This window comes from Lissotriton helveticus, chromosome 5_1, assembly GCF_964261635.1.
Source record: "Lissotriton helveticus chromosome 5_1, aLisHel1.1, whole genome shotgun sequence".
Taxonomy (NCBI): Eukaryota; Metazoa; Chordata; class Amphibia; order Caudata; family Salamandridae; genus Lissotriton; species Lissotriton helveticus.
In genome coordinates this window covers 393,757,684-393,774,487 of record NC_136065.1, presented here as the reverse complement: position 1 = coordinate 393,774,487, position 16,804 = coordinate 393,757,684, and the positions used below count along the sequence as shown (strand labels likewise).

Here is a 16,804-nt window from a genome sequence, read left to right as displayed (position 1 = left end):
GGGCTGCAGCACTTATTGTGCCACCCTTAGAGGCCCTGCACCTTTATGCACACAGTGCCATTGCAGGCGGCATGTTTTGGTGCAGACCAAAGTGAAGAGTCGACATGGCACATCTCTGTGTGCCATGCCTACAACCCACTGCCCTGGCATAGATCAGTCACCCCTCTGGCTGGGTGCACTATACCAGTGGTGAGGTTACAGGTGCATGAGCCCTGTACCCCTACAGTGTCTAAGCCAATTCTTAAACATTTTAAGTGCAGTAATGCCGGTAAGAGTATATGATGCTGGGAGTTTGTCATTACGAACTCCACAGAATCATAATGGCTTTAGTGAAAACTGGGAAGTTTGGTATCCAACTTCTCAGCACATTAAACCCACACTGATGCCAGTGTGGGATTTAACAAAAAATGCACACAGAGGGCATCTTAGAGATGCCCCCTGAAAAACAACCTAACACTAGTGTCCAGGCTGAGTGGCTGCTCGCCAGCTGCCACCACCAGACACGTTTCTGGACACCTGGGTCGAGAGCTTGCTGCTCTCAGGGTCTGAAACCATGCACAAAGTGGAACTAGGTGCCAAGCCTCCTCCCCAGGATGGGCAGAGTCCACCTTTGTGAGCTTCCCCAGGGCTTTTGCTGCTTCCAGCAACTGGCCCCCATCGGTTTTGCCCCCCCACTTTGGGCAGGAGAATCGGCAGGAAAACCAAGTGAGAAAGGGAGGTGTGGCCACCTTTGCCAACCCCACCACTCAGGTGGGGGAGGCAAGGTGAAGCACAACTCTCAGTACTCACCATCTTGCAGATGAGGGGACCCAGCCGACCAGAGTGAGGCATATGCCCCCTCCCACTGGAGAGTGGCATAATAGGGGGTGTACCAACCCTAAGGAAGGGACACATTGGTGTCAATCTGTTACTTTTGTATTGGAAGCAATATTTCTCTAAGTGGTAAATAAATCTATGGTTAATAGATAAGAGGTTAGGCAGCTTACAATTTTAATAGTAGTTCGGGTTAATATTCGAACACTATTCTAAATAATTTTCTTTAATTATTTGTATTTTTTGGTATTTAATAGTGAGCTACATGTAGCTATTTTTATCATGTGATGTTAAAATTACACCAGCCAGAAAATCTTTCGACCTTAGAAATAATAGGGAAATAGGACTGTGCCCGATTTCCATTATGTCCATGCTGGACGTACGTAAAACGCCATGTGAGTAGCGTTTTACGTTTCATGAAGACATCTCCTGCAGACGTCACTAGTAACGCGCCAACCGACAACATCGGGTCTATTCAAATGTAGCGTAAATGCGGCAATTATTTTCCATTCGGCATCAAGGGACACACTGTTACACATCATAAGAAGGTCCCGCACATGATAGAAAACTTTTACTAAGGTCAGCACTAAAATATAGGAATTTGTTACCATTTTAGACGCATTGTCTCGTTTACTGCAACATTGTACCGATACTAGAAACTGACACGCTTTTCTTTAAGCTATAAAAGCGTGCGTTAGCTGTTTGCTATGTTGCGTATTAGACCTAAACCAGAATGTATTATTCTTTGCTACTGCTCTAGATGCACTGGCACCCCCCTTGCTACTTTGTAGCATACCATTAATCGAGACGTCTTGATTTAATCAGTAAACAACGTGAGCGAATTAGCTATTATGTGTCATGTCGATCTAGAATATACACAAAGGCATCATTCGGTCTCAACAGAAGTAACGCCATGCATGAGCGGCAGTTTAGATATGTAAAAGTTCGACTACTTCAATCAATATTTGATTGCCGCAGATTATCATGTCGAACCATAGATCAGGCACCAGAGAAAGTAATATATAAACACTAACAGAACATTAAGAGTCCTAACATAAGAGATGTTATACCAGCCCTATATCCATAAAGGATTTGTAAGAATGTATATATAAAATATTAAACTATAATCCAAATAAGCTGCTTAGTTCTTATCCCCTTTTTCCATTTTATTAGGATATATCAAATCCTCTATATGTTCGCCATCTACGCGATACATGTTTGCCTTCCATGCGAGATACAACAACTGATTTTATCTTTGGACCAGTTTCTCACATCGAATTGAGGTAATGCTAGGAAATGCCAACTTAATCTGACCTGTATATAAATGCCCAGGTATATTATTAAACACTAAATAACAGTAGCTTTTTTAACTTTAGATCGGACCATTTAGTCCAGCCAGTCACGTCCATATTACAAAAAGGAATTTCAATCTACTATCCTGAATGATCTACAATCACCACACCCTGGTTGGAGCAGTACATAATAAGCAAGGTATAGATAACATTACCTCAAATGGTTAAAAAATATATATTATAAACTAAAAATTACAATACTACGCAACTACATTTGATGTTTTGTATTATCTGGTACCTCCCCTCTTGGGATATTTTAATTTCTACTGAACTCTGGCAATTCTACTCTGGAGTGCAGGTATATAAATTGTGAACTTATTCTAGATAACCACTTATCATTTAGGGTTTAGTAAAAACCACCTTGAGCTGCTTGGGACCTGCTATATCACTTCTTTTTTCACCTCTATTAGATGTAATGATTTAGTATGTTTTTTTACAAATGTACCTACAAATGTAAATGTATATATTTTGTTCTATTATCTTAAGATATACCTAGAAAATGTACTGTGAGAAAGTGGCTCTATATATACTGGACTAGAAGGAAGTACAGTGTGTAAAGAGTCCACCAACCCCAGAGGTAGAACAGAGGTTAAAGTCAGAACTCACCTTACTCTCCAAAGTGGTAGCTTGGTCGAGCAGTAAGGCAGTACCAGAGGACAGTGTAAAGCACTTGCTGTACACACTCAGTCAGCAAAAGGTTTCACACACTCAAAGACTGAACTCCAGGCCAATTGTTTTTATATCCACAGATATATTTGTTTTATCTTTAGAACCAACAGTTATCAAAATATACTTTTCAAGGTACGAGTACTCGCATGTAAATACTTTACAGGATAGCTAATCAGCAATACAGTTCTGAAACACACTAGCATTGGGCTCAATGGGTTTTTCAGAGGAAAGTACTGTTGATTTCTTTTTTGGTTTAGTTTGGTAGTTCCAGGACTATATCTTAGATTCAGTCCTGGGGTCTAAGCTGAAACCAGATTAGCAAAAACGTTTTAGTTACTGTGATGAATTTTCCTGAATATAAAGCGGTTTTAAAAGTTCACACTTAGAAACTTTTCAAGGTGATTCTGACAATGTTGTCCAATGGGAGGAAATTCAGGTTACAGGTAAACTACGATCGCGTTACTTTTGTAACCCAGCACTAGTCTCCTAGGGCCAGCGCTGGGGGCTTAACTCGAAACAGGTAGGTGATTGCGTTTGAGTATTTCGTACGATTTTTAAAGAACATTTGCAGTTTTCAAAAGCTGGCACTTAGAAGAAATTTCATAGAAAAGCAGATAATGGGTTCCTATGGAGAAAATACAGGTTACTAGTAAACTCGCTAGGGATTACGTTTGCGGTTCAGTACTGGGCTGAAAGGTACAGTACTGGCGTCTCTCCTGATCACAGGCAAGTAGTTTCGAATTCGGACTTTGGCTGATTTTATAGGAATATTTTCAGTTTTCAAAACTTCACACTTAGAACATTTTCGAGTCAAAAATGGGTCAATGTTATCCAATGGCAGGTAAGTGAATTACCGGTTTCCAGGTGAGTACTTCGTTGGTGAAGTTAGGGTTCTGGGCGTAGACTCAGTGGTCCCCAAGGGTCAGGTGAGTACAGTTAGTTCAGTCCCAGCGGCACAGCGGCGGCCGGGTGCAAAGGTAGGTAGGCCCAATGTTATCCAATGAGGGAAAGGGGGCCTTCGGTTGTTGGCTGCTGGCTAGCAGGCCACGCGGCTCTGGGAGCTGGGCTCCTGGTCACTTGCTCTGGGCAAGGGGGGAAGTAGGATAGGGCAAAGAGGTCACAGCCAGCGGCACTCGGGCGGCTAGGTGCAGGGTGCTTTTAGGCAGTCGGGCTCTCAATGTTATCCAATGAGGATCTTGAAAGAGGAACAAAGGCTGCAGGCTCGGGGACTGTGACTCTCCAGCGCCGATCAGCACTTCGAGAGGTAAGTTGGGATGAAGGAGCACAGGTAGGTACCCCAAAGGGAGGCACAGGGGGCCGCGGGGCACCGGGTGCAGGGGTGTCTTTGGAGGTCGGAAAAGCTTACCCTTGGCTGCTCGCGGTTGGGGTGGCCCCTGGTTCTGAGTCTGCAGGCGTCGGCTGGTTCGTCCAGGAGGGTCTTTGGGCACTGGACTTTGGGTCCCAGTCGCTGGGGGGACGTCCTCGTGGTTTAGGTTCGGGTTAGCCCAGCCCGGGGTGCAGAGTGGGCTGGTCCGGAGCTTCCTGGTGAGCACCAGGTGGGGTGTTGCAGCAGAGCCTCTGCTGATGGGAGTCTTCGAGAGGGTCAAGGCAGGCAGGTCCTCTGGGTGTCCCAAGGTTGCTGTCCGCGGAGGTCGCCGGGATTAGGCAGGAGCAGGTTCCAGGATCAACAGGCCGGTAGGGCTGGGGCCAAGTCAGTTGTTGTTGTCCTGTTAGCAGCTGCGCGGCGGGTCTTCTTCTTGATCTTCTTTCTTCTTTTGATATCGGGATCTGAGGAAGGAAGTTTCAGGGAACCCCTAAATACTAAATTTAGGGGCGTTACAAGTAGGGCAAGGGCAGGGACCAATGGGCCCCTGTCCTGGGGTGAGAATATCCCCTAGCTTGCTCCTCTCCTGTGGGAGGGGGCAGGAGCCTAGCTGGGATTGGGCAGGGCTCCCCATCTACAAGATGGCCGGAGCCCGGGTCGTGCTTCACCTCGCCTCCTCCACCTGAGGGGTGGGGTTGGCAAAGGTTGGCACACCCTCCTTCCTGTCGTAGTTTTTCCCGCCAGTCTTCCCGCCAGAGGGGGGTAGAACGGGTGGGGGGCCAGTTGCTGGGTACATTAAATGGTCTGGAGAAGCTCTCAGAGGCGGTAGGCCTTTGAAGCTTCCCCATGTCCATCCTGGGGGAGTAGACACATCACCTCGCCCAGGATGTGCATTGTTGCAGGCCCAGGAGAGCGGGGGCTCTCCACCCAGGGGTCCAGCAACATGTCTGCTGTGTGGCAGCCTCTGCAGCCACTCAGCCCAGACGTGGATTGTAGGTTCGGGTTTTGGAGGGCATTTCTAAGATGCCCTCTCGTGCATTTTACATTAAATCCCACACTGGCATCAGTGCGGGTTTAATGTGCTGAGAAGTTTGGTACCAAACTTGTCAGTCTTCAGTGTAGCCATTATGGTGCTGTGGAGTTCATAATGACAACCTCCCAGCACCATATACTCTTAATGACATCACTGCACTTACAGTGCCCAGGAATGGCCCTGGGTACTGTAGGGGCACAGGGCTCATGCCCTTGTGCCCTCACCTCTGGCATAGGGCACCCAGCTAGAGGGGTTACTGAAGTATGCCAGGGCAGTGGGTTCTGTGGGCATGGCACGCAGGGATGTGTGCCATGCCGACTCTTGTTTTAGTTCTGTACTTAGGCACTCAGCCTGCAAAGGCAGGGTGTGGGTGCGAGGGTACAGGGCACCTGAGGGTGGCACAATAGGTGGGGCAGCCCTCAGGGGTCTCCTCTGGTCACCATGCCCTGGGTACCTAAGGTACCATTTTACTGGGGGCCGACAGGTGGCCAGAGGTGGCAATTGGGTATTTTGTTTCAGCATAGCTTTTCTTTTTAGGGAAGGAACACAGGCCCAGGGTACCTGATTGGCAGGGACCCAGGGCACACTCAGTCGAGCACATCAGCAGTTCAGAAAAAAGTGGGGGCATACCAAGGCAAGAAAGATGGCACTTTCTCACATGTACTGTCTGAAGAACATTACATGGTCTCTTAGAAATATGAAATCAAGACATACCAAATAACCAGTTTAAAATGTGTCAGTCATACAGATGTAACGTTAATTACAATACAGATATGCGATACAATAACATGTTGGAAATGTTGCTTAGTACTCTTTTTATTAATTACAGGAATTGTGGCTTTTCCCTGACGAAGGCGTAACTCACGCCGAAACGCACGTCGAAAAGTAAACAGTCTTGCCACAGGATTTTCTACTTTCTTTTTTATAAAATATTGATTTTTATGACTGTGATGATTTTATTACATATAGGTATAGAATAATACTGTGTATTAAGATTTTGTGCAATTCACATGCAATGAACAAATTAATAAAAGATTAAAAAATTGTTTACATATTCAGAATTTGCCTTTTATTTGTATGATTGCCTAGGAAGTTACTTTTCACTGTGTATTACCCTGCCCTAGGAATTGGAATTACCAGGGGGTCCTTGTTACTTTCGAATAGTCAATCTGTTACTTACCTGTAATGCCCCTAAAACTAGTATTTAGGGGCACCCCTGAACCTTGCCTCCTCAGACAAGAACCGACCAAGAATGAAAGGACTGAAGAATCCGTGCTGAAGCTAAGAAGAGGACGCCCACTGACTTGGCTCCAGTCCTACCCTCCTGCCCCCACCTCAAACCTGATCCAGCGAAATCCTGGTGTGTCCTGCAGCCAGCAACCTCAAAAACCCAAAGGACATGTCCTGCCTTCCAACTTTGTCTCCCGTGAGCACCTGATTTGCTCACCCAAAGAACCAGGCCCCAGCCAAAACCCCAAGTCTGAAACCACTCTGCACCGGACGCCTACGGCCCAAGTTCGAGTGGCCCTACACCACGAGGAGGTCTCCCTGGCGATCCTGACCTGAGATCTGGTGAACTCGGACCTGCCTGGATCCTCTCCACGACGCCTGCAGTATCTTTCTGGAGGATCCCCCCGAACGCAACAGGACCTGGTAAGAAAAACCTGATGCCTAAAGACACCCCTGCACCCGACGTCCCACGGCCTTGGGTGCTCCAGCCGACAGTCTCCCAGGCATCCCAACGTACCTCTCCAACCCAGGGTCACCTTCAGGAGATCTTAACCCCCGAGCCTGCAGTCTTTGTTGTAACCGGAGAAACCCCATTGAAACCTACAGGGCACCCGACGCCAAAACAAGCACCCTGCACCCAGCCGCCCCTGCGCCGCTGTGGTTGTACTTTGGGTGCTAACTCAGATCACCTTTTGCCCCGAACCTCACACCAGGAGCTTTGCCCTCACAATCCTGTGGCCTGCTTGTGAGCAGCCACCAACCAGAAGCCCCCTATCCCCAATTGGATAACATTGGGCCTCAGCACTCTGCACCCGGCCGCCCTAATGCCGCTGAGGGTGTTTTGAGAGTGCATGCTTGACCCTGGTTCTAATCCCAGAATACCAACTCCCACAACACAGTAGTTACCTGTTAACCAATAACTTAATTTCTCGCCATAGGAATACATTGACTGTTTTTCCCTTGAAAATTATTTTGTGTGGAGTTGATTTGTATGGAAATATGAAAAACTGCAACTGTACAAAAACTGATTTGCTTACCTTTTCTCTAGGAAATGTCCAAGTGTGATATCTAGGCATATCACAGTGAGTAGAAAAAGTAACTTAGAAAGTAATCTGAAAAGTAACGTACAAAGTATTCTGTAAAGTAACTAAAAAGTAATTTTGACTTATCTGTATTTCAATCAACTGCGTTTGAACCTGCATTCAATTGTAAAAAAGTGCATAAGATTTTGCAAAGTATTTATTTCACTTACCTGTGCCAGGTTTGGCTTGGTTCTAGAAATACAATAACTAAATAATATTTGTATACAAAACAAATTGGTCTGAGTTCAGTCTTTGAGTCTGTGACATCATTTGCTGATTGAGTGTGTACAACAAATTCTTAACACTACCCTTGATAAAGGCTTACTGCTCGCCCACTCTACCACAAATGGAGAGTAAGGTGCTATCTATTTTTACCTCTGTCTACCTCTGGGGTTCCACTGGACTCTGTGTACACTATACCTCATTTTGGTAAAGTATATACAGAGCCAGCTACAGCCTGTATTTTGTTTGTTTTTTAAAGGAAACATCTGGAAAGTAGGTCTTCTTTTGAGTGACAAACAGTTGTACAGACTGAATGCATGCATGCATGTAGAGGTGAAAAGGGGATGAGACTGCCTTACATAAGTCCTTATTTTCATGTGTATTTACTATAACTGCAGTATTCTATACGGATGCATACATATATATATATATATATATATACATATACACACATATACACACAGTTATCCAGCACTAAGTGCATTCTTATGAGTGAAGCAAATTTTGATATTTATACCATTTGCAATTTCGGGTGGGGGGGGGTTGCAGAAAACAAATATGGATATCTGGATTTTTAAAAATAAGATGAGCACGAAATAAATGTGGCTAAAAGGCAAATATTTTTTTAAATACCATAAAACCAAAAGGCCTATTTTAATCACTCCTATTTATGGTTCAATAGTTACTTCTGCGAAATGGAAGGCTTAGTGGTTCGAATGAAAATAACATGTTGGAATTTTAACCTTATGCTCCTTGATATTTCGTATTCTTGTGAACGTGTTTAATTCTTAAATACATTGTATTAACCTAATACACAAAAAGGTAATGGGAGGAATGCTAGCAATAGTCTACCTGCCTTATGCAAATCAGTGCTGACCCTGCTCCTCAAAAGGAACAGACCATCCCGAACTGCCAACTGAGGCCTCTGCCAGAAAGGACTATTCAGGCCTCATCAGTGAGTTATAGCTTAGACCCTATGGCACAAACAGCACGGGACCCACATCTGGCAAAACAAACTATGGGTAGTAACTCTAAACCGAGCGATTGCAAGTGGCTCGAATTTTTGCAAGGATTCCTCTTTACCCCTTTGTCTATTTGATGGAATTCACTACGTGGCAAGGGTATGCCCAAACATAAGTCCCTTGGTCACTGTGCCACTGCAAATTGCACAAGAATGAAGAGGCCCAAATATGCCAAAATTGGCCTTGCATTCAGGTTGAGAGAGGGCTTGGCGGTTCGTGCAGAACTGTTCCTCTTGGAAAAGGACCAAGGCAGATTTGCATTTGGCAGGGTCTAATCGGAGGTGGCCTGGGGGGGAAAATACAATGAGTTGGAATGCTATGCCAAGACAGTGTTTAAACTATATGCAAGCATTTATCCCATCACCTTTTCCGCTTCCCATCACCTTTTGTGCATCTTATATATTGTAGTCACCTTCAGACTTTAAAGGTGGTGTTGGTCACCCAATAACATGCATACATTGAGGGTGGTAGTTAACTGAATCACAGATTCTCAACTTGTGAAAAAATGTTAACGCCAAAAATTAACAAGCATTGGAAATGCAATAGGTCTCGCAATAGAATAGTTAGACATTTTTCTTTTTGCAAATGGAAGAGTGGCGTTGCGTGGATGAGTAGCGTTGCGTGGATGAGTGGCGTTGCGTGGATGAGTGGCGTGTGTGAGTGGCGTTGCGTGTGTGAGTGGCGTTGCGTGTGTGAGTGGCGTTGCGTGTGTGAGTGGCGTTGCGTGTGTGAGTGGCGTTGCGTGTGTGAGTGGCGTTGCGTGTGTGAGTGGCGTTGCGTGTGTGAGTGGCGTTGCGTGTGTGAGTGGCGTTGCGTGTGTGAGTGGCGTTGCGTGGATGAGTGGCGTTGCGTGGATGAGTGGTGTTGGAATGCAATAAGTATCGCATTAGAAAAGTTGTAGTTATTGGTCTTGTAAATTACAATTTTTTTTTTTTTGCGATGTTAAAATTGCTATATTGATGGCTTTGTCATTTACAATGCCAATAGTTATAACTTTTGCAAATGTGACACCTATAGCATTTGGAATGCAACATGTTTAGTATTTACGTGACTTATATGGCAGCTCTGGTCGTTATGCTACATCTCTAGATAGTTTTATCTTCCGCAAATGTGACACCTATTGTAACACAATATGTGTTGTGAGGGTGAGTGAGGGTGAGGGGATGAGGGTGAGGTGTTGAGGGTGAGGGGTTGAGGGTGAGTGAGGGTGAGGGTGGGTGAGGTGTTGAGGGTGAGGCGTTGAGGGTGAGTGAGGGTGAGGCTGAGGTGTTGAGGGTGAGTGAGGGTGAGGAGTTGAGGGTGAGGGTGAGTGAGTGTGAGGGGTTGTGGGTGAGTGAGGGTGAGGATGGGTGAGGGGTTGAGGGTGAGTGAGGGTGAGGGTGAGGGTGAGTGAGGGTGAGGCTGAGGGGTTGAGGGTGAGTGAAGGTGAGGCTGAGGGGTTGAGGGTAAGTGAGTGAGAGTGAGGGTGAGTGAGGGGTTGAGGGTGAACGGTTGAGGGTGAGTGAGGGTGAGGTGTTGAGGGTGAGTGAGGGTGAGGGGTTGAGGGTGAGTGAGGGTGAGTGAGGGTGAGTGAGGGTGAGTGAGGGTGAGTGAGGGTGAGTGAGGGTGAGTGAGGGTGAGTGAGGGTGAGTGAGGGTGAGTGAGGGTGAGTGAGGGTGAGTGAGGGTGAGGGGTTGAGGGTGAGTGAGGGTGAGTGAGGGTGAGTGAGGGTGAGTGAGGGTGAGTGAGGGTGAGTGAGGGTGAGTGAGGGTGAGTGAGGGTGAGTGAGGGTGAGTGAGGGTGAGTGAGGGTGAGTGAGGGTGAGTGAGGGTGAGTGAGGGTGAGTGAGGGTGAGGGTGAGTGAGGGTGAGGGGTTGAGGGTGAGTGAGGGTGAGGGGTTGAGGGTGAGTGAGGGTGAGGGGTTGAGGGTGAGTGAGGCTGAGTGAGGGTGAGGGGTTGAGGCTGAGTGAGGGTGAGGGTGATTGAGGGTAAGGGGTTGAGGCTGATTGAGGGTGAGGGTGAGGGTGAGGGTGAGGGGTTGAGGGTGAGTGAGGGTGAGGTGTTGAGTGAGGGTGAGGGTGAGTGTGGGTGAGGGTGAGTGTGGGTGAGGGTGGGGGTGAGTGAGGGTGGGGGTGAGTGAGGGTGGGGGTGAGTGAGGGTGAGTGAGGGTGAGTGAGGGTGAGTGAGGGTGAGTGAGGGTGAGTGAGGGTGAGTGAGGGTGAGTGAGGGTGAGTGAGGGTGAGTGAGGGTGAGTGAGGGTGAGTGAGGGTGAGTGAGGGTGAGTGAGGGTGAGTGAGGGTGATGGGTTGAGGGAGGGTGAGGGTGAGTGAGGGTGAGGGTGAGTGAGGGCGAGGGTGAGTGAGGGCGAGGCTGAGGGGATGAGGGTGAGGGGTTGAGGGAGGGTGAGGGGTTGAGGGAGGGTGAGGGTGAGTGAGGGTGAGGGTGAGGTGTTGAGGGTGAGTGAGGGTGAGGAGTTGAGGGTGAGTGAGGGTGAGTGAGTGTGAGGGGTTGAGGGTGAGTGAGGGTGAGGGTGAGTGAGGGTGAGGGGTTGAGGGTGAGTGAGGGTGAGGGTGAGTGAGGGTGAGGCTGAGGGGTTGAGGGTGAGTGAGGGTGAGTGAGGGTGAGTGAGGGTGAGGCAGAGGGGTTGAGGGTAAGTGAGGGTGAGTGAGAGTGAGGGTGAGTGAGGGGTTGAGGGTGAACGGTTGAGGGTGAGTGAGGGTGAGGGTGAGGTGTTGAGGGTGAGTGAGGGTGAGGGGTTGAGAGTGAGTGAGGTTGAGGCATTGAGGGTGAGTGAGGGTGAGGGTGAGTGTGGGTGAGGGTGAGTGAGGGTGAGTGAGGGTGAGTGAGGGTGAGTGAGGGTGAGTGAGGGTGAGTGATTGCGAGTAGCAAAAAAATCGTATGGAGCCAGGGGCGTAGTGCAGGCTCCTGCAGGGGGAGGCTGGGACAGGCTGGGGTACCCCTTGAACTCAATTTCTACGACTATCCCTGAGTTGTGAGAAACTGGTGAGGGGGGGGGATTCGGAAGGACGGGGTGACATCATGTAGATTTACACCATGGCATCGTGCTCCACAGCAAGCGAACGTCTCCCACAAACGGCAACATAGCGCGGCACAAAAACTCGGACTCTTTCCCCTGAGGGAAACGCGCACAGGCCTGCAGAACGGCTTATTTCCACCCTGTCAGAAATGGCACCTCGGCATGTGCCTTCCCTCGTCACTGAACAGGGCATATTGAACAGGGTCGAGGGCTGGAGGGCTGGCAGCTCGTCCTGTTCTCTTCCGTGAATGTCTAGCTGATTTGTCTTGCCAATAAAATATTATTTAACCGGGAGATGGAAACGTGCAGAGAAATGGATAGAGAGTGAGCGGAGACAAATGGAGGCGGGGGCTGGGGAGAGCGAGGGTAGGGAAACAGACAATAGGAAAAAGTAGAAAGAGGAAACATGCAGCAATGGAGAGAACACATCAGAAGAGCAGCTGTAAAATGGGATTGCGAGAGGGAAAATGAAAGGACATGTGGGACAGAGGAGAAGAGCACGAGGTGACCCAACAGGAGTAGATGGGTACTGGGGAGACATGACAGAAGTTAGAGATTAAATAGGTGCGACGGGGGTAAGAGGGCTGAGATATAGGGGTGCTTAGAGCGACGGAGATGCAGGGAAGGAGAGTGACGGTCACAGAAGGGGAGAGGTGTATAGAGATGGCGGGAGGCGGACGAGGAAAATGGTTAGAGAAGGAAAGATGAAGGAAGCACGAGGGAGAAAAGGAAGACGTAAGAGGGTGAAAATGCGTAGAAAACAGAAAAGATTAATAGGTGGGGGAGAGGGCTAGCGAGGGGAGAGCAACAGAATAGACGATCGTGATTAGAGGGTGAAAGGAAGAGAGATGAGAGATCGTGGGACGGAGGTGAAGAGAGAGATATTCGTATAACGTGTAAGAGGAGATAGCTGGAGTGATAGATGAGTTGAGATGAGGATGAGGGACATCGAGAGGTAGGCGATTAAATGGAAACTTATTGAAAGGAGATGGGCAGTTGGAGGAAATTAACAAACAAGACGGAGGGCATTGCTGTGGGGAGGGGGTGGAGGAGAAATGCACACGGCGGGCAGGGGAGGGGGCGGAGCGGGGAGAGCGGCATGTGGGTGTGAAGAAGCCGGGGCCTTTGAAGTGAAGCTAAGCTTCACTTCAAAAGGTGTCGGGAGGAATGCGGCTGAGGGAACAGCCGGCGATTGCGGCTGAGGGAACTGATGTGCACGCGCTTTTAAGCTCAATGCACATGCGCATTGAGCTTAAAAGTCACGGGCACTGCAAGGAATCGCCACGATTCCTTGCTTCTTAGTTAAAGGTTGTTTAAGCCGCAATAGGCTCGCAAGCTCGATGCGCAGGCGAGACCTAAAAATGAGGAGGTTGAGTCAATTAGAGAAATGGGAGAGTGTCATGCGCTTGTCCCCTATAAACACAACCAAAGCCAGCCCCCCACTGCATCAGGTGACGTGCTGGTACCTACCAGGTCTCGATGATAGGAGGAGCTGGTGCACAGCTGGGTGACCCCCATGCAAAAGCAAGGTAGGCAGCCTTCCTGATTATCACCACTCAGGTGGAAGTGGTGGGCACGGCAGCTTCCACAGGTGACTCCCTCCACGTTTGGCTAAAAGAGAAACAAACAAAAGGAAGCATCTGAATCACCAAGATTTGGTGGAGCCTTTGGTGTCATCTTTAAATCTGTTGCAATGAATTAAATCCAGTGACGCTTTGGTGGGGACATGTCCCGCTGTATTGATTTATTTATTTATGCGTTTTTATATAGCGCGGACTTTACCCGAAAGCGTCAGAGCGCTTCACAATAGGAACAGTAATGGGTTACTGTCAAGTGAACTTTTCATCCCAGAATTGATCTTTGTTTAACACACTTACTGTTGTTAGTGTCCCTCACTCTGCAAAGGACGTTTTAGACTAGGGATGTTCAAAGTTTGCTTACAAGTAACCGATCCATGCCAGACATCCGGTCAAATGTTTTTTTATTTAGATTAATTGCTGGTATATCTAAATCGCAAAAATATAGAACTGATTTTCCCAATATGACCCAAGATGGACACGCTTATTTGCTTAACAAAATAGAGTAGGTCATTCATTAAACCACTTTTTTCTAAGCCCTTCACCAAACATATAAAGAAATACACAGCTGAGCACCAAAGCCTCCAGCACAGACTCAGCTGTCGCTACTGGCATGGAACGCATATTGTCAGCAACACGAATACTTTATTTATGTACCTTGCAATGACACTGTCCCCTGGCATAACACTGGCTGCTTAAACTGCCATGTGAGTCACATCTGCAGTCTGTGCCAGAGCTCTCTAAAAGGAAGGAAAAAAACAGACACATTCAGGTTACTTTCTAACATGGAGCTTACAATGTGACAACTTAATTACAAAAAGAGCATGGTCCTATCTACAACTTGCAATACATTGCACACTGTCTGCAACAACCTTTTGTCCTTTTTCATTCAGAGGCAGAATAATAGAGAATCAAGGTTGTTCAAACTGCTTTCCCATACAAGGCCTTACCTAAATGTATATGAGGTAATCTGGAGAAATGTAATTGATTATTTCTAAGACGTACAAGATCCTACTATTACTAAGGAAGCCAAGCCATTCCTTTGTTAAACAAGTGAAAAATGTAACCTGGTCCCTTTGTTGCAATAGAGGCTAAGCAGAAATAGTCAGGATCTAAATATGCAACCCTGACATCCCATCAGATGTTTTGAGTAGGGACTCCGTCCTCAAGCGTTCATATGAGAACAGGTGCCGGGGATCACCGACTCATCAGCAAGTGACCCTCTCTAGATGTGCTCACGTGCAGACTGAGAAATCACCATCAACATCGATTTACAATTAAGCGCAATAAACTTAATAGTTTTCTTAAGGCAACATAATTTCACAATGGGGTATGCTTTAAAAAGATTGGGGGTTGGGGGGGGCAGCGCCACACTAGCAGCAAAGACATCTTCAGAGTAGAAACAATAAAACAAATAAAGAAGAGATAATCAGAGGACATCCCAATCAACCTGCCAGAATATTAAGTAATATCACCATCAGCGGCAGAAGCGTGATAATGCTCCTGCAACTCAGCAAAGAGGCAAATATGTACTTCTCCAGAGAAAATCACATCTCCAAACCAGAATCTCCTTTCAGAAAATGTCAGCTTTAATGTGAATGATCCTGAATGGAAGCCATGGGCGCTTGCCCTTGTCCAGCACTGGTCATCTCTCTAGCTAGGTTTGCGCTGTAGACTCAAACATATATAGATCTGTTGTAGCAGTTGTGTCTGATATTATTCTCTAAAATTAATAAGGTTAGCTTCAGGTAGGTACTGCTAAAATCAACAGAGGCACACAACTGGTATTAAATAATGCGTTTTACATAAGGATATTTCTGCTTCTAAGTCAGGCTGTATTTGGTTAAAGAGTGGATTATTAATGGGCTACTTTAACAATCAGATCAGCTGTTTGCAGTTCAAAATCTTTTATGTAAAAATAATTCAAAATACGTTATTTTTTAGTATTTTAAAGCAGCTTTGGCGTGACCAATAAATGATAATTGTTTTAAAGAAATGACTATATTGTTTGAAGAGTTTTAACATAGAAAATAAACCTCTCTCTATGCAATCGTGGAGAATGATGACTTTGGAAGTGCTTTTTAGGGTAAGGCATGCAATGGGCCTTGTATAAAACTGGTGGAGCCATCTGTAAAGGGTAATCATTAAGAGTGTGAGTATCTCTGTGAGTTTACATATACATATATTTGCTTAAATTGTTTAAATATGACTTTATGCATGTGTACATATACAAAGTCATATTCACACATTTGAAGCAAACATACAGGTTCATGCATTGCCTCACACAATCACAGCTTAACAGTGAAAGGTTATTTGACACAATGTGTGTGACTAGGCACAACCGTCTGATTTGTTTTCTCCTGTGCTGCCTCCTACCACAGGGCAACCTTCAACAGCTTTGGCGGGGGGAGCAAAAAGACATGGAGTCGGGGATAGGCTCATCTGGCCCTCCTCTATAAACGTCATCTGTCATGCCAACTATCTAGAAATAGAATAAGTTACTTACCTTTGGTTGTATGACGGAACTCTGACCCTCACAAGGTCCTACAATGCAGTTGTTGTACTAAACACACCCAATTTTCTGTTCTTGCCCCCTCCCCCCCTCGAAAGCTTTTCCTCTTGTTCCTACCCTACGCTGCAACACATTTCCTCTGTTGTGAGCCAGGTTAACTATTTCCTTTGGTCAATCTGCTATAGTCTCATGTTTTCTCCCTTCATTTTTTCCTACCTGCCAAGTTATGTGCTCTAGCTTCACCTCCAAGTCACCTCCTAATAGTATTGTTGTCTATGCTATACTGCTTTATAACTAGGTTTGCGCTATGACATACAAATCCTACCTAGAAACCCATGAGTCATTAATCCATTATTCGCTTGAGTTTGGAACGGAAATGCCCCCTAAAACACTGACAGACATGCACATCATAGTAATTGGGCATATGAGCCTCTGTGAGGACTTGGCTTACTTCCTGCTCCTTTAGCTACCTGCTGATCTCCATCAAGAAAGAGAAGTAAAGACATCTCTGCCCTGCCATATCTATTAATGAATGTACCACAGGCATCTTCGATAGAGAGCATGGACGACTAAAATAAAGAAGGATCAGTTCATTGATCCAAATGTGGACACTGATCCTTGCCACGGGACATCAGTTGTGTTCTGCTAGCCTTTTCAGGAGGTTTCTGAAGCTCAGGAGCTTGCACCACGGATAGGTCACTCCTGGGTTGTCTTTGGTATCTTCTGCATTGCCGAGCCTGCCACTCTTCTTTCCTGGATGTCAGTCACATTTTTTCCGACACTTGTTGAGCGGACTCTGCGCAGAAAAGTGCTGATGTACTACCTCTATAGTTGAGGCTCTGGTGGGCTGCGAGGCTCTCCAGGTCACAAGGATCTCAGAAGCCCTCGGAGTGTGACGCAGAATGATATGGCCGCTTTGTAGACTGGGAAGCCTCTTCAGGTGTCTGGGTGT

The 16,804-nt window shown here is 46.7% G+C and overlaps 1 protein-coding gene across 2 annotated transcripts in view; it reads right to left on the bottom strand.

The window, feature by feature from the left end:
- The window catches only part of HSPG2 (heparan sulfate proteoglycan 2), a 948,088-nt gene that overhangs the window by 458,313 nt on the left and 472,971 nt on the right, over positions 1 to 16,804 (bottom strand). For both annotated transcript variants that reach the window (XM_078642606.1, XM_078642605.1), the window contains 2 exons: positions 13,998 to 14,080; positions 13,234 to 13,374 (listed from right to left, as the gene is read on the bottom strand). In XM_078642606.1, the coding sequence (XP_078498732.1) occupies positions 13,234 to 13,374; positions 13,998 to 14,080 (224 nt within the window). The remainder of the gene's footprint in view (positions 1 to 13,233; positions 13,375 to 13,997; positions 14,081 to 16,804) is intronic.